The 23,775-nt window shown below is 31.6% G+C and overlaps 3 protein-coding genes across 6 annotated transcripts; 1 reads left to right on the top strand and 2 right to left on the bottom strand.

Annotated features, from left to right (window-relative positions):
• Positions 1 to 1,577: 1,577 nt before the first annotated feature.
• Positions 1,578 to 3,570, top strand: LOC114188239 (dof zinc finger protein DOF3.7-like). 4 transcript variants are annotated; one of them, XM_028076808.2, is made up of 2 exons: positions 1,578 to 1,733; positions 2,356 to 3,570. In XM_028076808.2, the coding sequence occupies exon 2, from the start codon at positions 2,378 to 2,380 to the stop codon at positions 3,137 to 3,139; it is 762 nt and encodes a 253-aa protein (XP_027932609.1). In that variant the 5' UTR covers positions 1,578 to 1,733; positions 2,356 to 2,377; the 3' UTR covers positions 3,140 to 3,570. The 4 variants fall into 4 exon arrangements, with proteins under 4 accessions (XP_027932609.1, XP_027932610.1, XP_085530436.1 ...); XM_028076809.2 differs by having other exon boundaries at positions 1,727 to 1,831; XM_085674310.1 differs by lacking the exon at positions 1,578 to 1,733 and adding an exon at positions 1,740 to 2,146.
• A 5,318-nt stretch (positions 3,571 to 8,888) lies between these two features.
• LOC114188935 (protein LEAD-SENSITIVE 1-like) lies at positions 8,889 to 11,964 on the bottom strand. The gene is made up of 2 exons (XM_028077607.2): positions 11,469 to 11,964; positions 8,889 to 9,868 (listed from the first exon to the last, which is right to left on the bottom strand). Exons 1-2 carry the CDS (start codon positions 11,560 to 11,562, stop codon positions 9,186 to 9,188), a joined length of 777 nt encoding a protein of 258 aa, XP_027933408.1. The 5' UTR covers positions 11,563 to 11,964; the 3' UTR covers positions 8,889 to 9,185.
• Positions 11,965 to 13,964: 2,000 nt separating this feature from the next.
• Positions 13,965 to 20,719, bottom strand: FKGP (L-fucokinase/GDP-L-fucose pyrophosphorylase). Its single transcript, XM_028076305.2, has 7 exons — positions 20,072 to 20,719; positions 19,439 to 19,803; positions 18,250 to 18,376; positions 17,152 to 18,165; positions 15,895 to 16,628; positions 15,134 to 15,532; positions 13,965 to 14,441 (listed from the first exon to the last, which is right to left on the bottom strand). Exons 1-6 carry the CDS (start codon positions 20,631 to 20,633, stop codon positions 15,140 to 15,142), a joined length of 3,195 nt encoding a protein of 1,064 aa, XP_027932106.1. The 5' UTR covers positions 20,634 to 20,719; the 3' UTR covers positions 13,965 to 14,441; positions 15,134 to 15,139.
• Between the last annotated feature and the right edge of the window lie 3,056 nt (positions 20,720 to 23,775).

Genomic DNA, 23,775 nt, shown 5'->3' on the forward strand with positions numbered 1-23,775 from the left:
TATTTCTTAAGAATTTAAGGTAAGTTAAAGACTTATTAGAAATGAAAAAAGATAAACAATATATAAGTATAAACTCATTTTCTGTCAATTAAAAAACAGGTTTTTATATGAATACTAAAACGTAGTATTTTTCTTTTGTTTGTGTAACTGGTGTGTCTATGAGCAATGCAAATAACTTTTACTCCTCCGATCACACATTATAAATACCAAATTTATTGCTTAAATAAGTTTTGAAAAGTCATGTTTTTTTATTAATTGATAATGTAATTTTTTATACTAGAATTACGTGTAAATTAAACTTTTTTTTTTTTATCTTTTAGCAGTTATCTTCATTCATATTTCCTGTATTTTACTTTGAAATAAACAAAGGGGTAAGTTGTTTTCTAAATATACTTTTTCCCTTTTCTTTCAAGTGGAGGAGGGTTGTTTACAAAGGTATCTAAGAGACTAAAGACACCTCATGTGGGGAACCTGGAGTTCATAAATTACAGAATGTAGACAAAAAGAATTAGTTTCCTCCAAAAGACTTCGAAACACTTTGGGTATGTTTGGCTTTATTTATATTAATATTATTATTTTTAATGAGAAAGTAGCAAAATAAGATCAGTGGAATACGTACTTTGTGTCAACATTCTCAGAATTACTAAATTTGTTTTATTTTAGACCATCGTGTTATGAGTAGGACTTCACCAATGCCCCAAATGACACGATAACTTTAATTTATGCATAGTAATATATTACATTGAATGCTGATACTTTCTACTTTAAAAATTCAGTTTTCAGAAGATAAATTTATATATATATGAAGTGAGTATAAAAATAAAATATTTATGTATGCTTTATATTAAGCCGACATTATGTCAAAATATATAGTACATTCATTGTTTAATTTTTTTTTTCAGGAGAAAGATTAAAGTAGATCTATAATTGATAAACTATAAAACATATCGCTTTTCTGATTATGGTGTTATGAACTTATGAGTATCCTATGTTGCTTAGTGGTTAATTAATTTGCAACTTTTTGTTTCATCACATATTTTAGCTGTTAATTGGCCAGGTTTTGGAGTTAATCAGCACTAAAACATTTGAAAGTTGTCTCTGGCATAGACAGTTCACAATAGATGAAAGAAAATTGAAGCCGACGAAGGAGAATCGAATGTTTGATCGCATTGCAAGCAAACCCTAGTGTGTACTGCTGAAAACCTGTAGAAAGTTTATTAATTGAAGCAAAAGCATCTTTGATAATTAAACAAAGGCAGGAATGAAAACATTCACATACATTAATCTCTTTGATAAACCTAAAAATCACATCTATTCAAAGGTGGTCCTTGATTAGAGAAAAAGAAGGTTTGACAATAGAAGCATTAGTGAGGAGTCTATATCGTTAAAAAAGGAAAAAATCCATCCATGACCACACTATACATATTCATTATTCCACCACATAAAATTAATCAAAAGCAGACAAAAAAAAAATCAACATGGAATTAATAGGAAAGGAAAAGGAATTTGTCGACATTAAAAAATTATAGGGAGTCCTAAAGGCTAAAACATCATTAAAGAAGAGGAATTGCAAGTATAGTCAAAACTGACACATTTTCTTCTAAAACTTTTTTTTTAATTTTATTTTTTTTCTTTTTGATCGTTCATAAAGTAACAAGCCAGCAGATAAAGCCATTCCACAACCAAACTAAAACATTCTTTCTTGCTCTAAAGCGCAGCTGCAGACAAACAAGGTGAACTCTTTCTCTCTCTCATATAATCTTCGTTGCTTTTTCTTTGTCTTTTCTCTCTGAATTATTCATGGCTACCGTTCACTCGGCAAAACACGGTGGTTGGTTTTTTCTCTTGTCTTTTCCTTAATGCACGACTTTGAGCTGTTCATTCCGAGGTTTAGTTTGCTTAAAAGCTGACCCGAACATGAAGTTCTATTAGAGCTAAGATTTGTTTGAATCTTTATTTTAAATTTGTTGCTATATCTGGGAGATGGTATTCAAAGCATAAGGTACAATTTGTTCCTACCTTCTCCTTTTCTACCAAAAAAGGTTGCGATCGGATCCTAAACATGAAAAGCGCTGCCACTGCTTTAACTTTTGCCCTTCTTTACCTTCTTTTCCTCGTGTGATAATTATTGTCAAATACATAGCAGGTTTGAAAAGGATTACTAATTTGTATTATTATTGATTCGTTAAGTTTACTCATTCCTCTCTTGTTTTGACTGCCTTAATAATTATCTCTTCAATCTGTTTTTGTGTAATGAAATTACGATGTCGTGCTCTTGAAATTCTTTTTGTCTGTATGAATCATTGTGAGAAAAGAACACACGTACTCGATCATAACCTCTTTTGGGTGTGTTAGGAGGTTGAACCAGTGAGGAGACATGGAAGAAATAGGTCCAAGACCATCATCGTTAGAGAAGAAAGCAAAACCGCAAGAGCAATTGAATTGTCCAAGGTGCAGTTCAACGAACACAAAGTTCTGCTATTACAACAATTACAGCCTCACACAGCCAAGATACTTCTGCAAGACTTGTAGAAGGTATTGGACAGAAGGTGGTTCTCTCAGAAACGTCCCCGTTGGAGGTGGCTCCAGGAAGAACAAGAAGGCCACCTCATCAAAGGTTCCTGATTTGAATCCACCAAGCCTCTCTTCAGTCTCCGCTATTTCTTCCCAAAACCCTAAAATGCAAGGAGTCCATGACCTTAATTTGGCTTTTCCTATGGACAAGTATCATGGCATGTCCCAATATGTTGAGATGCCAAAACTTGAAATTGGTGGTGACAATACTAGTCACCACCATAGCCCTTCTTCTGCTCCAACTTCTCTTTCACCAACATATGGCATGTTGCCTAGGGGTTTGAATCCTTATGCTCCTAATTCCTTCATGCCAAGCTCAGATTCACTTTACACACCGATCTACCCCATGCAAGAAATTAAACCAAACCTTAGCTTTTCGGTTGATGGGTTTGGAAATAGATCACACGGCGGGGTTCAAGAGAACGGTGGCGGCGGCAGGCTTTTGTTCCCTTTCGGAGACATCAAGCACCTTTCTGCAGGTGTTGAAGTTGAACACAATAAAGAACAAGGAAATAATCCAACTGGATACTGGTCTGGAATCATCGGAGAAGGTTCATCATGGTAATTAAGTAACGAAAAAGACATGGATCAAACCTGCATTGTTTTCTTTCTTTTTATCCTTTCTCACGTGAATCGCTACGATCTATTTGTTTGAAGTTGTTCAGATCACTAACAATAGGATACATCTGGTTACTCTGTTCTGTATACTACTGCTACGTTTGTATGGGAGCAATGTGAGGATTTTGGTGCTTGTTTTTTCCATTTAGACAGAGAGGTAGATAGAAGAAGAGGTGAATATAGGGTCTAATTTTGTTCAGGTCATGCAATAGCCTGTATTCAGTATTCTTCTGTCAGGAGTAGATATATATCACCTTTATTGATGTATGCATGGTTTCAAAGATTTGGTCGAAATGACTTTCGATGATTAAGGAAAGACTCGGATACTCATGTTTGTAACCATAATTATACATGTATTTGATTGATTGTGTTGTGATAGTGGTTTGTGTGATCTTTCCTATTTCAATATGTGTCTGCAAAAACTAGTGGGTTTGTCATCTTTGATATCTATATTATCACATCTGAGATTCTTCCAACTATGAAAGCACTTGGTGGAATTATTTGGGAAGAATAATATCAAAGGAAAACTGAAAAAGAAAGGAGTATATTAATTAATTTTAGGTGCTTTGTAATGCAAGCTTGATCTGTAATTATGTATTTATTAGTTAAGCGCATGCATTTGAACAGCACGGGTCAACATGTGTTTAATAAACTAAGTTGTTCAAATTAACCTTGAAAACTTGATTACCTGCCCCAACCAAACACTAATTAATCAATGCACAACCATTTGCTGGTTATTTATTTTAGCATAAGTGATGATGATGTTTTGTGTAATCCATTACCCGAATTTAATTATAGTGAAGAAAATAAAATTGTTTGGGTGTTTCGTAAGTGGGACCCTCAAACATTCCCTTGCTTGGTTCAAGTGGAAATGATTTCATTGAGCTTGGTCAATGCCTTCACATGTCGACGACTAATTAAGTATTATTTTTTTGCCATCATAGCTCATGATTTTCACTTCCAGTAACTTCTATTGGCAGACAAAGCAACTTTTCTAAACGTCTATGTCTCTCTCTCTCTCTCTTCTTCTCCCATATACTTTTGGGGTGTCTACCAATATATTTCAAAATCAAAATGTTCTTTCCACACCGTTCCGTTTTTTCCCCTAACTTCAACAACTCATAATACACCTTACAAGAGGGAAGAAGAAAAAAAGGTAGAACAAATATTATTTTTATGACTTTCTCTACACAAAAATGCTTAGAGAAATTCGTGACTCATTTCTCCTATGAATATCTTAACACATCATGGATTAATTATTGTGTTAACTTAGAGTATTTACAGATAATAAATTAAAATTTAAATTAAGTGTTGAAAATATTGAAATTATATGTTCAACAGTAAAGTGAGGAAGAACATTGAAAGGTGGCAATCATGGATAAAGCTTATATTAGAAATAGTTTGAGTCTGAGGGAGTCATGCAAGTACAGAGAAAGGTAGACAGAAAACAAAGAACCTAACCTAACCTAACCGTCAAGAAAGTCCCCAAACAGACAAAAGTGTTTCTGATTTATTTTATTGCTACAATTTATAAGCTGGGCCAAATTTAGTTAAAACTAAAAGGCTTTTTTTAATGACCAAAATACAAAGATAATTTTATAATCCTGATTAAACTCTAAAATAAAATAAAATAAAATAGAAATATTATTATTAATCTCTTGACTCCCATTAAATATTACATAATGTTCGGAGCTACTTTAATGATTGATCTTTCCCTTTAATATATAATTACAACAAGTGAGATTCCCCTTTCTTCCAAAAATAAAAGTAAAAAAAAATAATAAATAATCCAAGGGGATAAGATATATAATTTTCTAAAAAAACATTTATATATGTCAAAAATATATAATGTACAAGTAGTACAATGGGCTAGTTTTCTCGTATTAACATTCAATTTTACCTTTATTACAAGTCATGGTTTTAATTTTTTTAAGATGGTAAGTAGGTACGGGTAAGAATGGGAAAGTGATGACATTTGAAGTCCAAGCTGATGAAGAATAGTAACATATGAGTTGAAAAAAAATAGTTATCCATAGACATTAAATCTTAAAGTTTTAAGATTTGATATTACAACTAAAAAAAATTGTCTCATTAACAACCAATTTTAGTAACAAAATTTTTTTAGTTATTATACTAACTAATTTAAATACCAATTTACAAAATAAAAAATTATTGGTTACTAAGATAGTCACTATTATGAATACAAAAATAATAATTATTTTTTTTAAATTTAGTTATCAAAGGAGATTTGGTCACTAAACTTTAGCTACCAAAGTTTTTCTACCAAATGAGTGGTTTCTAAATTAGTAAACAATTTAATGACCAATTATAATATTTTATTCATAATAATGACTATTTTAGTCACCGATCATTTTTTATTTTATAAATTGGTATCTAAATTAATCACTATAGTGATTAACAAGTTTTTATTACTATAATTAGTTGTTAATGAAATATTTTCTTTAGTAAAAACAATAATAGCTATTTTTTAGTGAAAACCCTTTGAAAACTTTTAACAACAATTACTTTGAATTGTTCTCTAAGAAAAGAAAAAAAAATCAAGGTACATCATATCGTTTCTAAGTAGCGGTGTGAAAGTGAGCCAAACCATGCTCACACGAGTTAACTCACCAAGAGTTGAGCTAAAAATGGGCCAGCTCAACTTAGCTCATTTTTTGGTGAGTCAAAAACTTTCTAACATGGCCCGACTCACCATGAGTTGAAGGATTAGTGGGTTGACTCACTTACAAATGCTTTTTTTTTTTGCAATTTATTTTAAATATTGATTGCATTAGAATGAAAGTGAATTGACTCAATTTACTTTTATAACAATTTACTCAAAGTGTTCGCCTAATTCTCAAAATAATAATATAAAAATAGTAGTTAAAGATTAAAGTATCAACATATATAAATTAAAAACAAATAAATCAAACATTCAAATTATTCAAATATTATTGAGCAACATTCTAGTATTTGAAAATATCAAATTGTGAACCTATATGATTAAAAGTAGTAAATAATTATTATAATTTTTTTAAATTGTAAAAAAAAGTTAATAGTATTATTGTTGGTGGGTTGTGGATCAACCTATCTTCAACCCTACTTGAACCCGTAGATTAAGTAAGTCGGTTTCAGTTCAACTCTTCTTCTAAAAAAATAAAATTTTCTTAACTCAACCTAATTTGAATCCATGATAAGCTGAATTAGCTCATGAATTAAAACTCATTTTAACGTCTATATTTATAAAAATGTTTCTTAACTTTACTTTCGTTATGGTTTGTTTTTTATTTTTAGCTAATTTATTATTATCTTAAGAAGATAGGACAAACGAATCCATCTTCATAGTTTTTTGTTATTAGTTATAATTTTGATAGGACATTGTACGATCGCATAACGTTTGAGGACTAATTTGAGAAATTTTTATTTCACTTTTAAGTGTAAGACTTCGAAATCGTGTATGTAAGACTTTTATTTCACTTTTTAAGTGTAACATTTTTAAGAATTTTTTATTTTGTATTTATAATTATTATTTTTATTTTAAAATTTATAATAAAATATTTATTTATTATTTTAAAAAATATCAGTTACTTTTATATATCTTTTATAAAATTGTCTTTATAATAATTTTTTCTCTATTCATCAGTATTTTTTTCTCCATTTAGTCTATTCTTAATAATATAAATTTATTTTATATATTAATTTAATATTATAATATCATCACTATCATACATACTTAAAAAATATATACACAATATATATATTTACACTAATATATATATATATATATATATATATATATATATATATATATATATAAAATTATTTCAAAAAGAAATATTTAGCCTTCAAAACACAAACTCTCTTAAAATTAATTTTTGAAATGTAGATGACTTTGAAAACACACACTCTTCTAAAATCTGGAAAAAACACTTAAAAAGAAAAGGTAAAATAATTAATGGACACATTTTAATTTTTCACGTATGACTAATATAATTAAACCTTATAAATGAATTTGGGATCTATATTGGGCCGCTTCTTCCTATGCCTCGTTTTTTCTTTCTGGACCCCGATAAAATTTATGTTCCACATTTTACTCTCTGCACTCCATCGTCATCTTCTTTTCTAATCTCATCCTGGCATCCACATTGCTGCACCTCCGTCTTCATCTTCTTCACCCGTTCATCATTACCTTCATTCCGTTTTTCTTCACATCCATCTTTGCACAAATTTTTCCTTCATCTGCGTCGTCCAACACACCTTTACCATCTTTACTCTCCACTTTCATTCGACCGAACTCACAGAACCATGGGGAGAGGAAGGAGAAGAAGAAGTTTTTATTTTAGATGTATTTCAGAGTGTGTAGTCCAAATTATATTTTGAAATCCAGAAATACTTTTTGAACTGTACAATCCATGATATATGGTTTTAAATGCACTCCGGATTATATAATTTAGATTGTATTTCTGAAAAACCATTTTAAATTATATATTCTAGAATATAGTTTGGAATGCAATTTTTTTAAATGCATTTCAGATTAAAAATAAAATCCCTGTCTTAATGTCTTTTATTAGAAATTGTAACAATTCTTTATGTATAATTGAACTCATATATGTTTTATCTCCCAAATAATTATTTCTCAAAAGATTCATTACTTAAAAATTAAAAATATTAGACATTCATTATTAAAAATGATACAAATGTCATTTTAGTCTGATTAAACAATAGTTATTATAATAACTGACATTACGAAATTTTAACCATTTTTGTTTTGAAAAAGTGGTTTTCTAAATAATAGGGATTACCTATCTATGTAACAACTTCCTATTAAATACTAATTTTACATGTACTGCTATCTTTCATATAACGATCACCATCTCACCAAACATATAACGGATTAGTGCTTTTCATTTTCTATCCCTGTAAATTTCTGCTTTGTTTGACTTAACATCGCTTTCAGAACACAGTGACAAAGTCTTTTGAGAGTGTCGGTGGTGTAGAGTCAGATTATTTACTAATTTTTTTGGTATTATTTTTTATTGAGCATTAAAAATAAATTATGTTAATATTTTAAATATTTTTTAATATATTTTAAAATGTTAAAATTAGTAATAATTAGTATATTAGGAAGATACAATAAAAAAACAGCACAAAAAAATCAACAAAAATCTAAATTCGTTAGTGGTGCCATATACTAAGTGGAAACTGAGATATTCTGGAAATATTTTAATTTAAGGTTTTTAGATGTCCCTAACTATAACTGTTACAACTGTTATTACCTACCAACACGTTTTTACTATTTATTATATACATGAAACAATTTGGAATTAAGCAGCAGTGTGGTGTATATTAAAAAGACAATCATATTTTGACTATTAAATTTTGACAACTTTCTATTACAATATGATGTATCATCTTGTAAGTAGTTTTAGAATATTGAAAATAAAAAAATGGAAAACTATATAAAATATATCATCTAAAATTGTAAGAAAAAATTGTCAAAATTTAATAGTTAAAATATTATTTTCCATATTAAAAGCCGCCTCCTATCAAACATAAAAGTAGTCCTGGATAAATTAAACATCATATACTTTCAACACAAAAACCCACAGTGTTACCATATCATTAAACATAACGAATATCTTCATCGTAGAGAAACACCTCAAAAGCACGATTAACAACACAGTTGCACACGATGGTTCAATCACTATTGTAGGTAAATGTTGCATTATGGGCAATCAAAAGAAAAATTATCCAAAGGAACACATCAGATAATAGTTACTACTGTAAGTAATATTATTGCAATTTCATCCCATGCACAACTTGAATAACTAGAAAGACACCAATTACGGCAAGGAATGAGAAAGAAACCATCGAGTCTTGTCTTACAGAAGATGTAACATGCATGAAGACACATCTGGTATGAACTGGTGTATCAGTAACAATGAGACACGATGCAGTTTTATGTGCATAAGAGAAGGAAGTGCAATGCTGAATCATCTGGTAGTAATTTGTCCGTCTGAAGTTTCATTTTCAGCGACCTCCTCCTCAGGACAATTCCATCTAAGGTTCACTGCCAAATCTTCAACCGGAACCTTAATCACATCACTTCTGACACCAATGTCAGTTGCATATCTGCTCATGCAGTACATTCCTGCTGTTACAGTGGCAACACCAACAGGACTTGGCATTAGCAACTTGAGGGGAGAAGAAATCAATGCAGCCAATTGGGCACCAATGATAGAAGAGGCTTGGCCACTTCTTCCAACCCCTTGCCTGTCTTGGATCAAAAGACCGGTTTTGCAGTACAGGGCAAAATCCTCACAATTGTTCTGAAAAACATCATAATTACCAAAGCCGTTTTGAAGAAGATACATTGCTCGATGGATAACAGTCTCTGATGGGTCCGATGATGCAGTAGTGCATGTGCCACCCCTTATTTTGGTGAGGAAAACTGAGGGTGAAACTTCATACTCAAAACAGTATAGAGATCCATTTCGAAGGAAGCAATCCAAGCAAGAAAGAACTACACCACTGTTTGGCTGTCTGAATCCACAGTCAGGAAAGGTTGGACATGGGTGGGATGTTGGATCATCCAAGTTTGATGATGTCTCAGGAATTGACTTTAAGTTTCTTTCAGGTCTGAAATGTACAACCTTGCTTCCCCCAACAAAAATGCCTGTATGGTATTTAGATTTAATGTAAGTTAAATTTAAGATTGATTCAATATACAACATTTTCTAAAGCCATTCTGAATTTAGTTATGCCGTATATCTTGATGCCAAGATATATTCCCCAGCCATTTGGCTGCATCATCTTCCTTGAAAACTTACAATGAGAGGTATAACTCGATAAAAAGAGTCTCACAAGATATGAAGGCATATAGAGAAACATTTAAACAGACAAACACTTGATATTTCACATAATAATCCAAACATTTGGCAGAGAAAAAAGATTTTCCTATATACCCTGCTAACACAATGATACCCTAAGTTCTATATAATAAACATAGTTACTTACATTAGTAAGAATAGAAAAAGACCACACTGATGGCAGGGTTAACCCTCCTATAGTGTTATGAAAATAAGGAAATAAAGACAACTAGGTGAGTTAAAACAGTCTTCTACGCAGAGTCATTACCCCTGAAACAGAACTCCCATCGTCCAAAACCACTAGATGGTTTTCATTGAACTATAAACTTATTTCTAGAAATTGTAAAGATGATTTCTACAGTAGCAGTGTTACTATCATGACAGAGCCACAGCATTTGTTCCATGACAAATATTCCTTCCCAAAGGTACTAAGTTAGATTAGTTTAAGTGGAATCTGAACGATATTCGCTCTATACTCGTCAATCAGTCCATATGAACATCTGCAAATGATCATTTCACTCATAATCATAGGTAATTATGTTGAATTTCGAACAAACAAAGTCTGATTTACATCTAGTGCAAGAAAGTTTAGTTTAATTGAGGGCTTTGCTTCCTCGCTTTAACAAGGAAAAACGAACAAAAATATTCTATCTACATTCCTCTATTTACAACTGTGTGCAGAGAATACTTAATGTTTAACAATTGGACCATAGACAACTCCTAATCCAGCAAAATACATTCATAGTTGATTTACTCACATTTCATATGACCAATCCCATACACGTTCTGCTTTAAAATGCCACTTTGACACCATGTTGAATGTTACCAAATTATTGCAATGCCTCCTAAACATAAAGCTAAACAAAACATGTTCATTGTGGCAATGATAGCAGCACATGCACAAATAAAATGAGTCCCGTTCCAGCCACCAGGGGGTAAAGGAACCAAAATCAACGACATGGACACCAAGAAGAGTCGGGGAAACAAAAGGGTCACGGGACCCAGCAAACATCACACAAAAACTTACACATTGAAAGAAGAGGAAAAAAATTCCTCTCCAACGCCCATCAATCGAAAGTCAAAAAAGAACAATTTTTTCTTACAAATCACGAAACCCAAATTGAATTGACAAAGCAAAAACAAACGCTTTCCCCGTGGCGAAGGACGGGGGTCCTTCAACAACAACATCATTATCGACCCACTTGCAATTCTGCAAACACATCACACATATTTTTCTCAAACAGAAAAAGGGCAAACAAAAAAAATACAAAATGCAGGAGGCGATGCAGAAACCCAATTGCTGAAAGATAGATCAAAGAAGTCACATTGCAAATAAATAAAATAAAATCGACAAATAAAAAAAAATGAAATTTAATTTTGAGAGGAAAAAGAGAGATTGAGAAAGACCATGATGAGAATAAGTGAAAACAGCTCTGTAGGTGTAGATGTGGTCGCCAGGCTTGATCTCATGTCTCTCCACTCTGTTAGAAATCAGACCCATTTCTCACTCTCACTCTAAAACTCGCCACTGTCACCGTAACACCGCTCCAAGCTTCAGTGGTTGTAGCATAGCAGACCAGAAAGAAAGAGTGCCACTTTTCTTATTATATTAGACTTGGCCCCACACTAATCCTAATTATTCAACGGCAAGAATATTATTTAATTGTTGTTCTGAAAATTAACAGAAAACCAAACGTAATTGAGTGTGGAGTTGGAATGTGTGTGTGGCAATCGATGGTAACCTTCTGATCAACTACTCTCACCCAATCCAAATACCAACCTTTGTTAAAGGTTGTTTCTGGGGCACATATCGATAGCGACGATGATGATGATCATCGTGGATTATGAATGGACGGATGGTGATTAATAATGATGAATCTTTGGCTAGTTTTTGGTTTTTGGTTTTTGGACTCTTCTCCTAACAGTTGACCCGGCGTGGACAATGGTGTCTAGGTATTAAACTATTAACGTAATACACAAAGAATCCTTAGGGTTTCATAGATAACGTAAACATATTGGAAGCGCAATTTTTCTGCTCATATTAATCTTATTTAATCATTTATTGTTTATTATGATTTCTTAGAATTTTCCTTATAACGAATAAATCTTTTCGCTAGTAGTTTGAAGTGTAGTTTTATTTGAAACATATTTTAAACTATTTTTTGGATTTATATTTTAAAGATTTATTTTTTAAATAGTTTTCTTAAATTAAAAAAATATATATATCCGTTACTATATGCATTACACCGTGTCTGTCTATAAAGAATTCATGAAAATTTTGAAAAGATTAAAATTTAGGAACATTTGGAATCTGTGTACATCAAAGGTGTTATGTCAAAAATGGATTTGTATGTGCATTTAGTCTGCAAGGTTCTCTATCTAGATCTTTGAAAAGGGAATGAGTCTCGTGATTCCAATAGAGGCATGTTCCCTTATCTTTTCATCCTTGCTTGACAAGTTCTAACTACTCTTATAAAGAAAGGTAGCTTGTAGGGATCTTAATGGTATAAAAGCGTCTTAAAGTATATATTGATGTTTTTGAAGGAAAATGAGATGAGAGTAGCATGATTGGAATGATCTCGTCAATCTAGAATAATATTGAGAAAGACATTTTAACTATAATAGTTTGATAATTCAAGATGAAGTCATATTGGTATGGATATCTCGACCTAGCAATAGTATACATCAATCTTGATTGAATGTTTGGATGAGGATTAAATATGACTTACAAGGAAATTATTGATTGACATGAAAATTAAGATATAACATGGATTAACAAAATCCTAATCTTGATTGAATGTTTGGATGGGGATTAAATATGACTTACAAGAAAATTATTGATTGACATGAAAACTAAGATATAACATAGATTAACAAAATCCTAAACTGTTTAACAAGGGTAACTACTTAGGGGAATTAGACTCAATTAGGTAAAAAAGTTTATGAAACTACTATAGATAACAATGTCCATGAAGTAATTAATATGTATTCATTCTAGAATTTACTGTTGTGACGCAAATATCTGACTCAGGGTTGGAATGTTTTTGAGTACTCTCTGCACTTGTACTTTGAAAACATCTTTACTTGATACATCTCAAAATCATACTAAACCATAATGGTGTTAGAAAGAGTATGTTTCAGATTGAAGGAGAAGTTTAAAAATATTTCTCGCAGAATCATTCTAAGTATATTTCGACCTTGCAAGAAGAAATATAAAAAGGCTTCATAAGTAATCAAGATGGCAAATACGAAGATTTTACATGATGCTAAAATTAACTTGTAAACTAAGTAAGCCATTAACCTTATCTTGGGAGTGTAAAAATGTTTGGGCACGAAATTGGGAGGAAGAAGGAGGCTGTGTAGAACTTCTTTAAAGAAAGTGTGTGGAAAAACATTTATCAAAAGTAGGAAGAGAGATTCTTGTGTAGTTTGTGGTCCAGACAACCCTAGCTTACTATATGAACACTTTTTTATTGCTTAAATCCTTAGCCGGAGACAGACAGAGGATGATTATCTCTTTTTTGGTGGGGTTGAAACCAAAGCAATGCTGGATGAATATACTGCATTAGTGGAAACAACTTATTTTGAGGAAACAACACACTGGAATAGCACTGAGAAATAAGACGAGCTTCTTAAAAATAGATTGAGAAGTATTACGCGAATTTCATAAAAATTATAAGGAGTTTTAATATAATTTATGTATAGCTTTTACGCAAGATAAGAATTTTATTATTTTATTATGTCTGTATGTATTGAAATCGATAATAAGTACTATGTTAATACTTAATATGTGTTTAAATTTATATTTTAACCAGATTTATAATTTTTTTATATAAATTTTATGCATAAATAATTTACATCAATAATTAAAATTATGTCTATGTTTTTTTTATGCAATTACCATTTTGAAATGTACTACTGATTATATTTTATGCAGTTTGATTGATGTATCAGTATTCCAATAAAGTATCGAATTTTTCATGTTGGGTCACATGGCAGAGAAGAAAAAGCGAAGAAGTTTCTGCAGACTTTGGATTCTTTGCCACATGAGCAAGTGATACCCCTGCCTCCCTTTTCACCATTTTTATCACCCTTCTTCTTCACGTCACTGCTTTTGCAAAGAAATGATGAATAATAGGCAAAGATGAAAAATGATTATCACGTTCTCTCTCACTCTTTAGTGTGCAGCAGAATCATTAAGGAGGCTCAATCGGTATGTCTATTAGTGGTTATTTATGTCAAGTATGATTTTCCAGGATTTTCACTGTTATAATCTGAAGTCACAGCTCTTACTTTTACGATTCCTTCGTAATTTGAGAGAAGGATGCAGAGGGATGAGAGACAGGAGAGAGACCATATCCATATCCAAAGGCACCTCACCTGTGTAAAAGTTAATAGACAGTAAATATTTAATTTTATAAAACTGATATATAGCATAAAATTTGTATTCATTCATTTATATACTATAAATTCGTTACATTATGAAATGATGACAGACAATTAAACAATCATAGGATACATTTCAATTTTTTATTATGAGAAAATTCAGTATAGAACATGTCCTTGGAACTATCGGTCACTCCGTATTTATTCCTTCTTTAGCTGAAGATCCAGGCAAAGTTAAAATTGAAGTAATTTGTAAATTTGTACATCTATTTCTATAGGCATCTACTCACTTTAGAAGAAAGAACAAATTCCCATTTCTGTGTTATTATTCCATATGTCGTTCTGTTGCTTGGCCATAACTTCATAAATCTGATTTTGTGTTTAACATGAACCATGATAATTTCTATAAATTTTAACTACCAAATATCTAGTCTGTTTGCGTATTTTTTTAGTTCAGGTAAAATACAAAAAATCACTAGTAAAACATTTAATATTATAAATAAAACATACTAATTAATTGCTTAAAAATCTTATTCAGTAAGATGGAATCAATTAAGACATATAATCATCTCAAGATAATGGACCTTGATTCAATATATAGGGTAGAATCTACAGAGAATGGAAAAATAAATTTGATAAAAAACCAATACAACAGTCTAAAACTAACAAAATATCGGTAGTATTACCATGTATTATAGGAATATCTGCCAATCATATATTTTGACGTCAAAATGTTTTTCCTGTTCTAGCCTGTGCCTCAGTTCCTTGGCACACTGTACATCCTTTGCAAGCAACAGAGCAAAGCCCCCACCACCAGCTCCAACCAGCTTGTAACCACAGCAGTACGGAGAGGAAAAAGAAAAGAGACTATCAACATACTCGTTGCTGCAATAAGGGTCGAGTTCCTGATGCAATCTCCAAGCTTCTAGCATGATATCACCAAGTTCATCTAAGTCACAGTTCATCAAAGCTTCTTTCCCAATCTTTGCCAGTTCAACAAGGCGTTTGATACTTGATACAAGAAGATTATCACGGCGAAGATATCTAATAACCACCTTCTGCAATACCCTGCGTGCAAGTCGAACCTACAAAACACAGTTCAACGTACAATAGAAATCAAAGTTAATTATAGAAGTTATTGAATTAAATGAAGTGCAGCGCTAGCTACAAACTTACTAAACTCACAAAAAATTGAACATTTTGAGACAAGACTTTGCTGTTGTTTGTAAAAGAAAGGAAACAAAGCAAAAAAATAACATCCCACATACAAACGATTCCCTGTATGCTATCTACAGAAACACGGTTACCCAAAGATCGTTAGATCAACTTACTACAAGCTTATAGGTAATATCAGATGACAAATAACACTGAAAAGAGTCTCTTTGATGCAGAGATCTCTGTGTAAGAATACCAAACGTATATTTACATAAACAAACTGTTTACTTACTTGACCAGTAAATACCACAAGAAGTCGTTGCTGCAGCTCGGAAATTAACTGAGGGGAAGCCAAGAGGGGAACAACTTGAAGCCTCAAAGGAATTCCTGGAAAGCTTGAAGTACATTTAATCCCAGGATACAGACCTCCAATCTGGTCCTGCCAACCACCTCCTGTACCCATAAGTTGCTCCAACACCAAAACAAGTCTAGCAACATTCTCAGTGCTGTCATCCCCATCAATTACCTGGAGAAGGCCTTTCACCACTGTAGCAGCTAAGATACTAGAGGTACCCAATCCGCTGCCACGGGGGACATTGGCCCATGTTTTGATGTGCAAGCCCATATCTACAAGAATGTTATCATGAATAATTCCAGTCACAAGTAATGCAGATTTGACCAACCGAAATGGATCATCTCCATCAAATGGTGCACAAATAGATGTATAATCTTCAACAAACAGCTGGTTATCTGCATCATCGGTAATTAATATTCCTTCTGTTTCAGTTGTCTCTATGATGGTGCCAATTGGTGAAGAACCGTCCAAGCTTATTGCCATATTCAAAACACATCCAGCCCGTTCAATGCTCCATGGAGGAGTATCACTCCAACCCCCAACAAAATCTACACGAACTGGTAACTCTACTTTTACCTTTCTAGGATGGAAAGGCTGATGAATGCTGCCATTGTGACTGTTATTCTGGAATTCCTGACCTGAACAGCTACCAGGAGACTCTGATAAATGTTCTGCAGAAAAGACAGATTTCAGCTTCAGTCATTCATATATCTGATTTTGTTGCATGAATTAAGAAGTAACTGTCTTGTTATTCATAATTTCATACACATATATAAAGTCATGGAGAGTGTGATATTACAAATAGTGAAAAGACTCACTTAAAAGAAGTTGTTACCAATCTTTTGGCGTCAAATGATCCTGAATAGAATTAATCATTCTTATAGATACTCTATTCCAGTATTTTGCGAGGTAACAATAATACATAGAGAGAAAACACTGAGAAATTAGTATTACTCACCATGAATTGCGCATAGAAGCTAAATTTCTAACACTACATTAATCGATCTTCGTATAAAAACTGGGCATTCAGTAGCCTTAACCTTTATATATTAATTTCATAAAAATAATCACAATATTTTACATTTCCTCCCTATTCTCCCTCCAAAAAAACTGAATGCAAGATATATGCACTAAACTATTTGCAAACTTGTTTTGTGTATGGCATCTTGGGACATAATTAAAACACGTACGTACCTTTGAATCCATATCTTACTGCTGAAGCAGTTTCATCAGCCACAGCAGCCCAAACTTTGGGCTCCAACTCACGAGCTGTCTCTTCTTCATTGCAAGCACGAAGAAGATCAACTTGCACCTGATATGCCCGACTTTTGGGAAGTATATTAGAGTTTTGCTCCCGAACTATGGGGCACATAGCTAGGAAATCCTTACATGTTTGAATTCCAGAGCCCTCTTTTTGAAGAATTTCTTCACATAATTGTGACAAATTGCGCCCCAGCATTCCATAGCTGATGCAAGCATTTGCAATTCCCGCTGCAAGATCAGCTTGATGATTACTAGAATCTATGCATATAGTTGAAAAATCGATAGATCTGTGCAATTCTTCCAAACTGATGCGCCGAGAATGTTTCCACAAAGGAAGCATGGATTCACTCTTTTCATTGGATAATCCCATCAACCACATTGCAATCTTCATCATTTGAACATACGGAAGTATGGGGAATATTTTTGAATTCCATAAATATTTTTCATCAGGGCCTGCAGACCCCCATAAGTCACTTTCATCAATACCCAAATCATGTAAAATTTTCTTCCAAGGTTTCCCACAAAATGTACCATCTTTAGAGAGTGAACTTTTGGGGTTATCATGAAGGCCACAATATACTAGAACTCGCTCCCTATTTCCAATCAATGGAACCTCCCAAAGACAATGACGATCTGGAAGCATGAACCTGATTGAATTGTCAATACTTAAAAGGTTGTCAACAGGTATATTGACACCAACCACTATACACAAGGAGCCAATATGTATTTCACCAGAAATGGATGAATCATAGATGAGAGAATCTTCTCCGATTGACACACTGGGTGCAATTTTACTAGAAAGAATAATAGCAGATGCCGTAATGTCAGATGCAGTGGTTGCTGGAATAGAACACAGATGTCTTCTACCAACCAATTCTGAACCAACACCACTGAGGTGATCTAAAACTTCATTTGAGGTTCCAAAATGCAAGAACAACAAATCATCTGTAATGGAAAAATGAGTTTCAGTGCAGATAGATAAGAGGAGAAACACAGATAAAGATAACATTGCAATTAGGCTTAACATACAGGCACAGCAGCTGAACATCTTCCTGTTTCCCAATTTATTGACTAGTTCTTCACCCAAAGGACGCTTTCTTAGCCACTCATGCTTTGCAGGTACCCAGGCAGCAACCAGATCTTCATATAAACTCATCTAGACAATAAATAGTTTTCTTAGATAAAATATCTCAATTGTTCTACAAATGAATTAGAGCACCAAGTGCTTCAGTAGGAACAATTGCACAAATTTCCATGCTATTCAAATAACACTATAAATTAGTTATGTTAATTGTAATGCTCATTTGAAGAAACATTAACAAATTAATAGCAACGAATCTAGAAAGATGCAAGCGTTCGATAACCAAATTATCCAAATGGGAAAAATAAATAAATAATCGCTAAGTAAAATTTGTTATATTCGAAAGAAAACCTAGCATTATAGCATGGTATCGAACCAAAGTAACTGCAGTAGGACCTACTAACCTGAGTTAGAATTTCCAAGAAAAAGCAATATTATTACATAAAAGGATTAATAGAGATCTCTCGCAACAATGCATTTGTATAATTTACCTTCACATTTTACCAAACAAGTTTTAAGATCCTTGAGTCGCAACTCTAGAAAAAAATTGTATCTAACGAAGACAATGGCCCAAGGAATAGGTATCTCGGGTGAGCTTGTAGTTGTAGGAATATGCGGTCGAAGACTAAAAAAGAAAACTTCTAGGAGCACTCAGACCAAACTAGACAAAGATATGATTAACGCTGGAATGAATAGAAAGATCCCTGGTGCATTTATAACATTTACAAAATTATGATCTGTTTTGGAAAATAGAAATCAGTGTATGAAAAGAAGTAGCCAAAAGGACAGCATAATGCTCAGTTACTGTATCATGTTGCAGAATGTAAGAAAAAAACGTGAGGAGGATACCACTTCCATGATCCTCCCAAATATTGCAATTAGTCCATACATATACAGATTTGCAAAGAAGCCTTTGCAACAGATATTAAGTCCCGCATAATTATATCTCTAGTTAAATTGAATGGCATTCTCGACCTTAACAAACAAAACAAAATGGTTCAATTATAATGCAAAAAAAAATTGTAGAGCACAAAAAAAATCCCTAAGTATTTTTGTCAAGTAAATAAACTTATCTCTCACATTACTTTCTACTGTTTTCTTTTCTACCTCTAAAACTAAACAAACAACTTCGTATACCTCTTTTTTGCTCTTTAGGAGCTCTGAAATCATCTGCTGACAGGAAGATGCCAGTGTAACAAGCTCCAACCACGCCTTACCTCTGACTGTTATTATTCCAGTATCAAGAAGTGTTCTACCATCAGTGAGAATTGCCTTACTTTTAACTAACTCTTCCACTGAAGGTTTCTGCAGGAGATTATCAACTAAACTGACTGCATAATTTTGAGTTGAATGCTCAGTTTCAGCCGCAACTATTACTCCATGGTTTGCAGCAACATCAAGGGTGATCGGAACAGTGATGATACAGGAAGTGTCCATAGGAAGAGTCACGAGGGATGCATCGAAACATGGGAGAACATCACCAGTCATGGTTAACATTCCACCTATGAGGATTGAAAGAATTCTGTAAGTTAACAGTCTGAACCTCACTTTTTGGTCATGATTAATCACATCACATGCAAAAAACTATGGTCAGTTTGAATAAAAGTGCTTTGACTTTTTGAATTACAATGAATAAAATGAAGACAAGAGCTGCATTTGAAGTGAAAGTACCCACGAAAACTGAAATTTAAGCATGTACATAAAACTATTCGAAATAAGTCCCGACAAGAGCTGTTTCATATGTGTACAGTATATGAAGTGATGAATAACCTTCATTTCCAAAAGCTTGTCTTGCACAAGAAGCAATCGCAAGAATATGGTCAAAGAGGAGGGGAACGGGGCCATCAGGGTCATCAGCAGCTAAATAAGGAAGAGGCAAGAACACTTTCCCCATAGGATTTGCCCACGGCACCCGTTTTGAATCACCTCCAGCATGGAGCAACAATACATGCTTCTTCGCCAAAACTGAAACTGCATCGTCACTTCCATTACCATTTGTCGGTGATTGTGAGTCGCAGTAGTGGAGGGCGAGAGCATGGATGGCATTAAGAGTGGCGGCGCCGGATCCGATCCGGCAGCCGAGAGGGTCGGGTACGGCGAGGGTGACGGTGGTCGGGGAGATCCGACCCATGCGCTTGGCCCGCTCCAGTTGCCAATTGTACAATTGAGCTTGTTCGGGGCTAGCGGCAGTGAGGACAATAGCATCCCAGGTTGGAACCCGAGAGGGGTGTCGGATTGACAACCTCAAATGGTACCATGATTTCCGCAGAAGGGAAACCAAGTCCTCCTTCTGTTTCACCCTCCACCGTCTCTTTCCCCTTTCCCTCTCCATTTCCACTATCTTCAACACCTTCCACTCTGAGTGACTGAGAACAAGAAGAAAACACAGGACCGATCTATGAATCCCATGAGTGTTTTTTGTTGTTTTCTTCTATTCTTTTCCTTTGAAAAAAAAAACGCCATTGATAGAAAAAAATAATGGTAAAAAAAAAAAACGCCACTGATAGAAAAAAATAATGGTGAAGGTAATTCTTTCAGTAAAAAGAAATAAATAATTTTTTTCTAAAAAACAGTTATTATTAATGAAATTAATAAATGTTTCATCTATATGGATTCTTAATTTATTGTACAAAATTTCCTTTTTCATATATAATACATCATTTCTGATTAAACTTTTATTTTTTAAATTACCCTTATATATAATTTGCTTTTGGTAAGATACATGACCCCTCTAATCTTTCGCAACTCGCAACTCGTCTTCCTTTTTTTCCAATATCTCATATAAATAGAAAATAAGATTTTTTTAAAAGGACATTATTTTATTTTTATAATATTTTAACTATAATATTTAATAAATATTTTATTTTATTTTCAGAATATACATACACTATGTCTAATATTTCCGTCAGATAATATACAGTTATATAAAAATCCATCTCGAAATGGAAAAGTATAATAAGTAAAAGACATTTTAGGATAAAACAGGAAAATATCACCGGTTTTCAATTTTTCCATTACGAAATAAGAAGTATTTAATAAAAAAAGAAAAGATAAATTTACTCTCACACCATTTGTAAACAAATTGTTTAATTTTAAAAATTAAACATGCATAAAAACTACACTCTAAAGATGATGTTTGACAATTTATTCTTAGTTTTATCATGCATTATATGGAAGGAAAGGATTTAGAGTTTTTTTTTTTTTTTTTTCTGAACTAGCACATATGCCTTATTTTAATCTCAAAATAGCATACTTTATGGATTATTTACCATCATGGTATGGTTTTCCTTGGAGTTGGTAATTTGATTCTGTGGGACCCAAAATAGATTTATTTTTTATACTAGCACAGATTTCTTTTTCAATCCCAAGAGATTATTTATCAATATAGCATGATTTTCCTTGAAGTTATAAATTTAACTCAGTGGGACCTAAAATATGAATAAGATGTTAATTTTTCTTTTATTTGAAACAAGTCATAGTTGAAAAAGTGAATTTTAAACTGGTTTTGTTATTTCTTTTTTAATTTTTGTTTATTTTGTAAAAGATAAGAAAAAAAAGTAAATTATGAGTCTCAAAACATATTTTTATAAATTCTCTAATTAAAAAATATATTTTATAAAACAAAAACGAAACAGATTTTTTTTCCAAAAAATTTGCTAAAATGAAAAAAATTATAAAACTACTTTACAATTAGGTATAAATAAATCCTTGACTTTTTTTTTCTTTACATATGTTAACAACTAACATTTTCAATATTTCAATAATCAATTCTAAAATATAACCACAAAAATATTTTAAAAATTATTTTTGTTACTATAAATAACTTTATTCACCTTTTATTTTTTTCTTTTGTTCACTTAACAAAACTCTTACCTTCTCTATCTAATTAGACTTCTATAAATAACTTAATAACAAAATTTTATAAAAATACTTTAGTATTTAAATTTCCATTCCCTTTAAATAAATAATTCATCTTTATGAACAAAACAATATTTCATATAATTCATAAGAAATAATACAATTAAATTATTAGAGCATATAGTTTTACATTTTCCACTTTTATTATCCAGAAAAATTATAATAATTAAAAAATATGAGTATAATATTTTACCCATATCATGTTCTTTAAATTTAAAAACAAAAAAAATATATTTAGGTGTAACTATAAAAGAAAAAAAATACATTTAGGTATAATTAAAGAAATTATAAAAGAAAAACAAAATAAAACAGTGTCTATTTAAAATATAATTCTAATTGAATAATTTTTTTCTTCGACAATACATTTTCACTAAATCAATTGCAACTTTATTTTTAAACTATAACTTTTAATAACCGATAGGTTGAATTTGATTTTATTAATTTTAAATAAAACTATAAATTACCAATTGCTATATTAACTTAAACTTAAATTTTTTTATTTTTTTAATTATTTTATTTTTTCATTTACTTTTTTTTAATATTTTGAAACAAAATTAATTGTACATTTTAAAAATTATATTTTACAACCTCAAATAATTCAAACTAATCCACTTTTACAAGAGTTTATTCATAGGTGATTAATTCTTATGACAAATCATTTTATGTTTTATTTTTTATATATTATGAATTGATTTAGATAAATATGTTAGTATTTAACTTATTTATAAAGGGTGTGTTATTTTTTAATTAAATTGATACTTAAATATTACAATTTTTTTTTCTTTTCAAAATTTGGATCTAATTCACCTAATTCAACCCAACTGGTTGGATAATAGATTTGGTTGGATTGAGTTTAATATAAAAAATTACATAAGAATTTCCAAATTTTACCCAACCCAATTTAAGAAAACTTTTAGTTTATAATCCAAAACTATGTGCATAGTTTTTAACCTCTCACTTAATTGGTTGCTTTTTATTTTATTTAATGATTTTGATTTGAATTGTTTAACATATCATCAATAGTAGTTATGTTAAATTAAGTTGAATCGATATTAGGTGAAGCTAAATTTAAAATTCTTATATTTGGTGAAGATTATTTAGGAGATGAAATACAAATGATATATAAGTTTAATTCACACATGAGAAATTGTTATCATCTTCAACTAGAGTTATTAAAATGGATTATGGTTCACTAGTTAGTCCGTTAGTTCGTTAGAACGGGACATACTAAGTTGAAATTTTCAATCCATCAATCTATTTTGGGTTGTTGACTTGTTTTATTTAAAATGGGTTATGGTTTCTATTTTTTAAATTAAAAATAATTAAATATATTATATTTTTTATATTATATTTTTTTGTAAAGATGTAAATATGCAATAATATTCTAATTTAAATTATTAAGATTAAGTTTCAATTATTAGTTATAATAAAGTAATTTAACGTGTAAAAGTATTAGTGATTTATAAATTAGACATGTGTACTTATTATTTTTTTTATTAGCAAATTTTAGTTGTTAGTTTTTGTTTTTTAGAAGAGTTGAATTTACGACCTCTTTC

This window comes from Vigna unguiculata, chromosome 6 (assembly GCF_037176805.1).
Source record: "Vigna unguiculata cultivar grain cowpea cultivar isolate G323 ecotype 2 chromosome 6, ASM3717680v1, whole genome shotgun sequence".
NCBI lineage: Eukaryota > Viridiplantae > Streptophyta > Magnoliopsida > Fabales > Fabaceae > Vigna > Vigna unguiculata.

Bases quoted from the DNA above. Each gene is read 5' to 3' on its own strand.
- LOC114188239 (XM_028076808.2), top strand. From the start codon at position 2,378: ATGGAAGAAATAGGTCCAAGACCATCATCGTTAGAGAAGAAAGCAAAA.
- FKGP (XM_028076305.2), bottom strand. From the start codon at position 20,633: ATGGAGAGGGAAAGGGGAAAGAGACGGTGGAGGGTGAAACAGAAGGAG. The intron at 18,377-19,438 runs GTATACGAAGTT...TTTATTGTCTAG, and splicing joins TCCTAAAGAGCAAAAAAGAG to ATGAGTTTATATGAAGATCT. The intron at 18,166-18,249 runs GTATGTTAAGCC...TTTCCATTACAG, and splicing joins GATGTTCAGCTGCTGTGCCT to ATGATTTGTTGTTCTTGCAT.
- LOC114188935 (XM_028077607.2), bottom strand. From the start codon at position 11,562: ATGGGTCTGATTTCTAACAGAGTGGAGAGACATGAGATCAAGCCTGGC. The intron at 9,869-11,468 runs GTCTTTCTCAAT...AATACCATACAG, and splicing joins TTTCACTTATTCTCATCATG to GCATTTTTGTTGGGGGAAGC.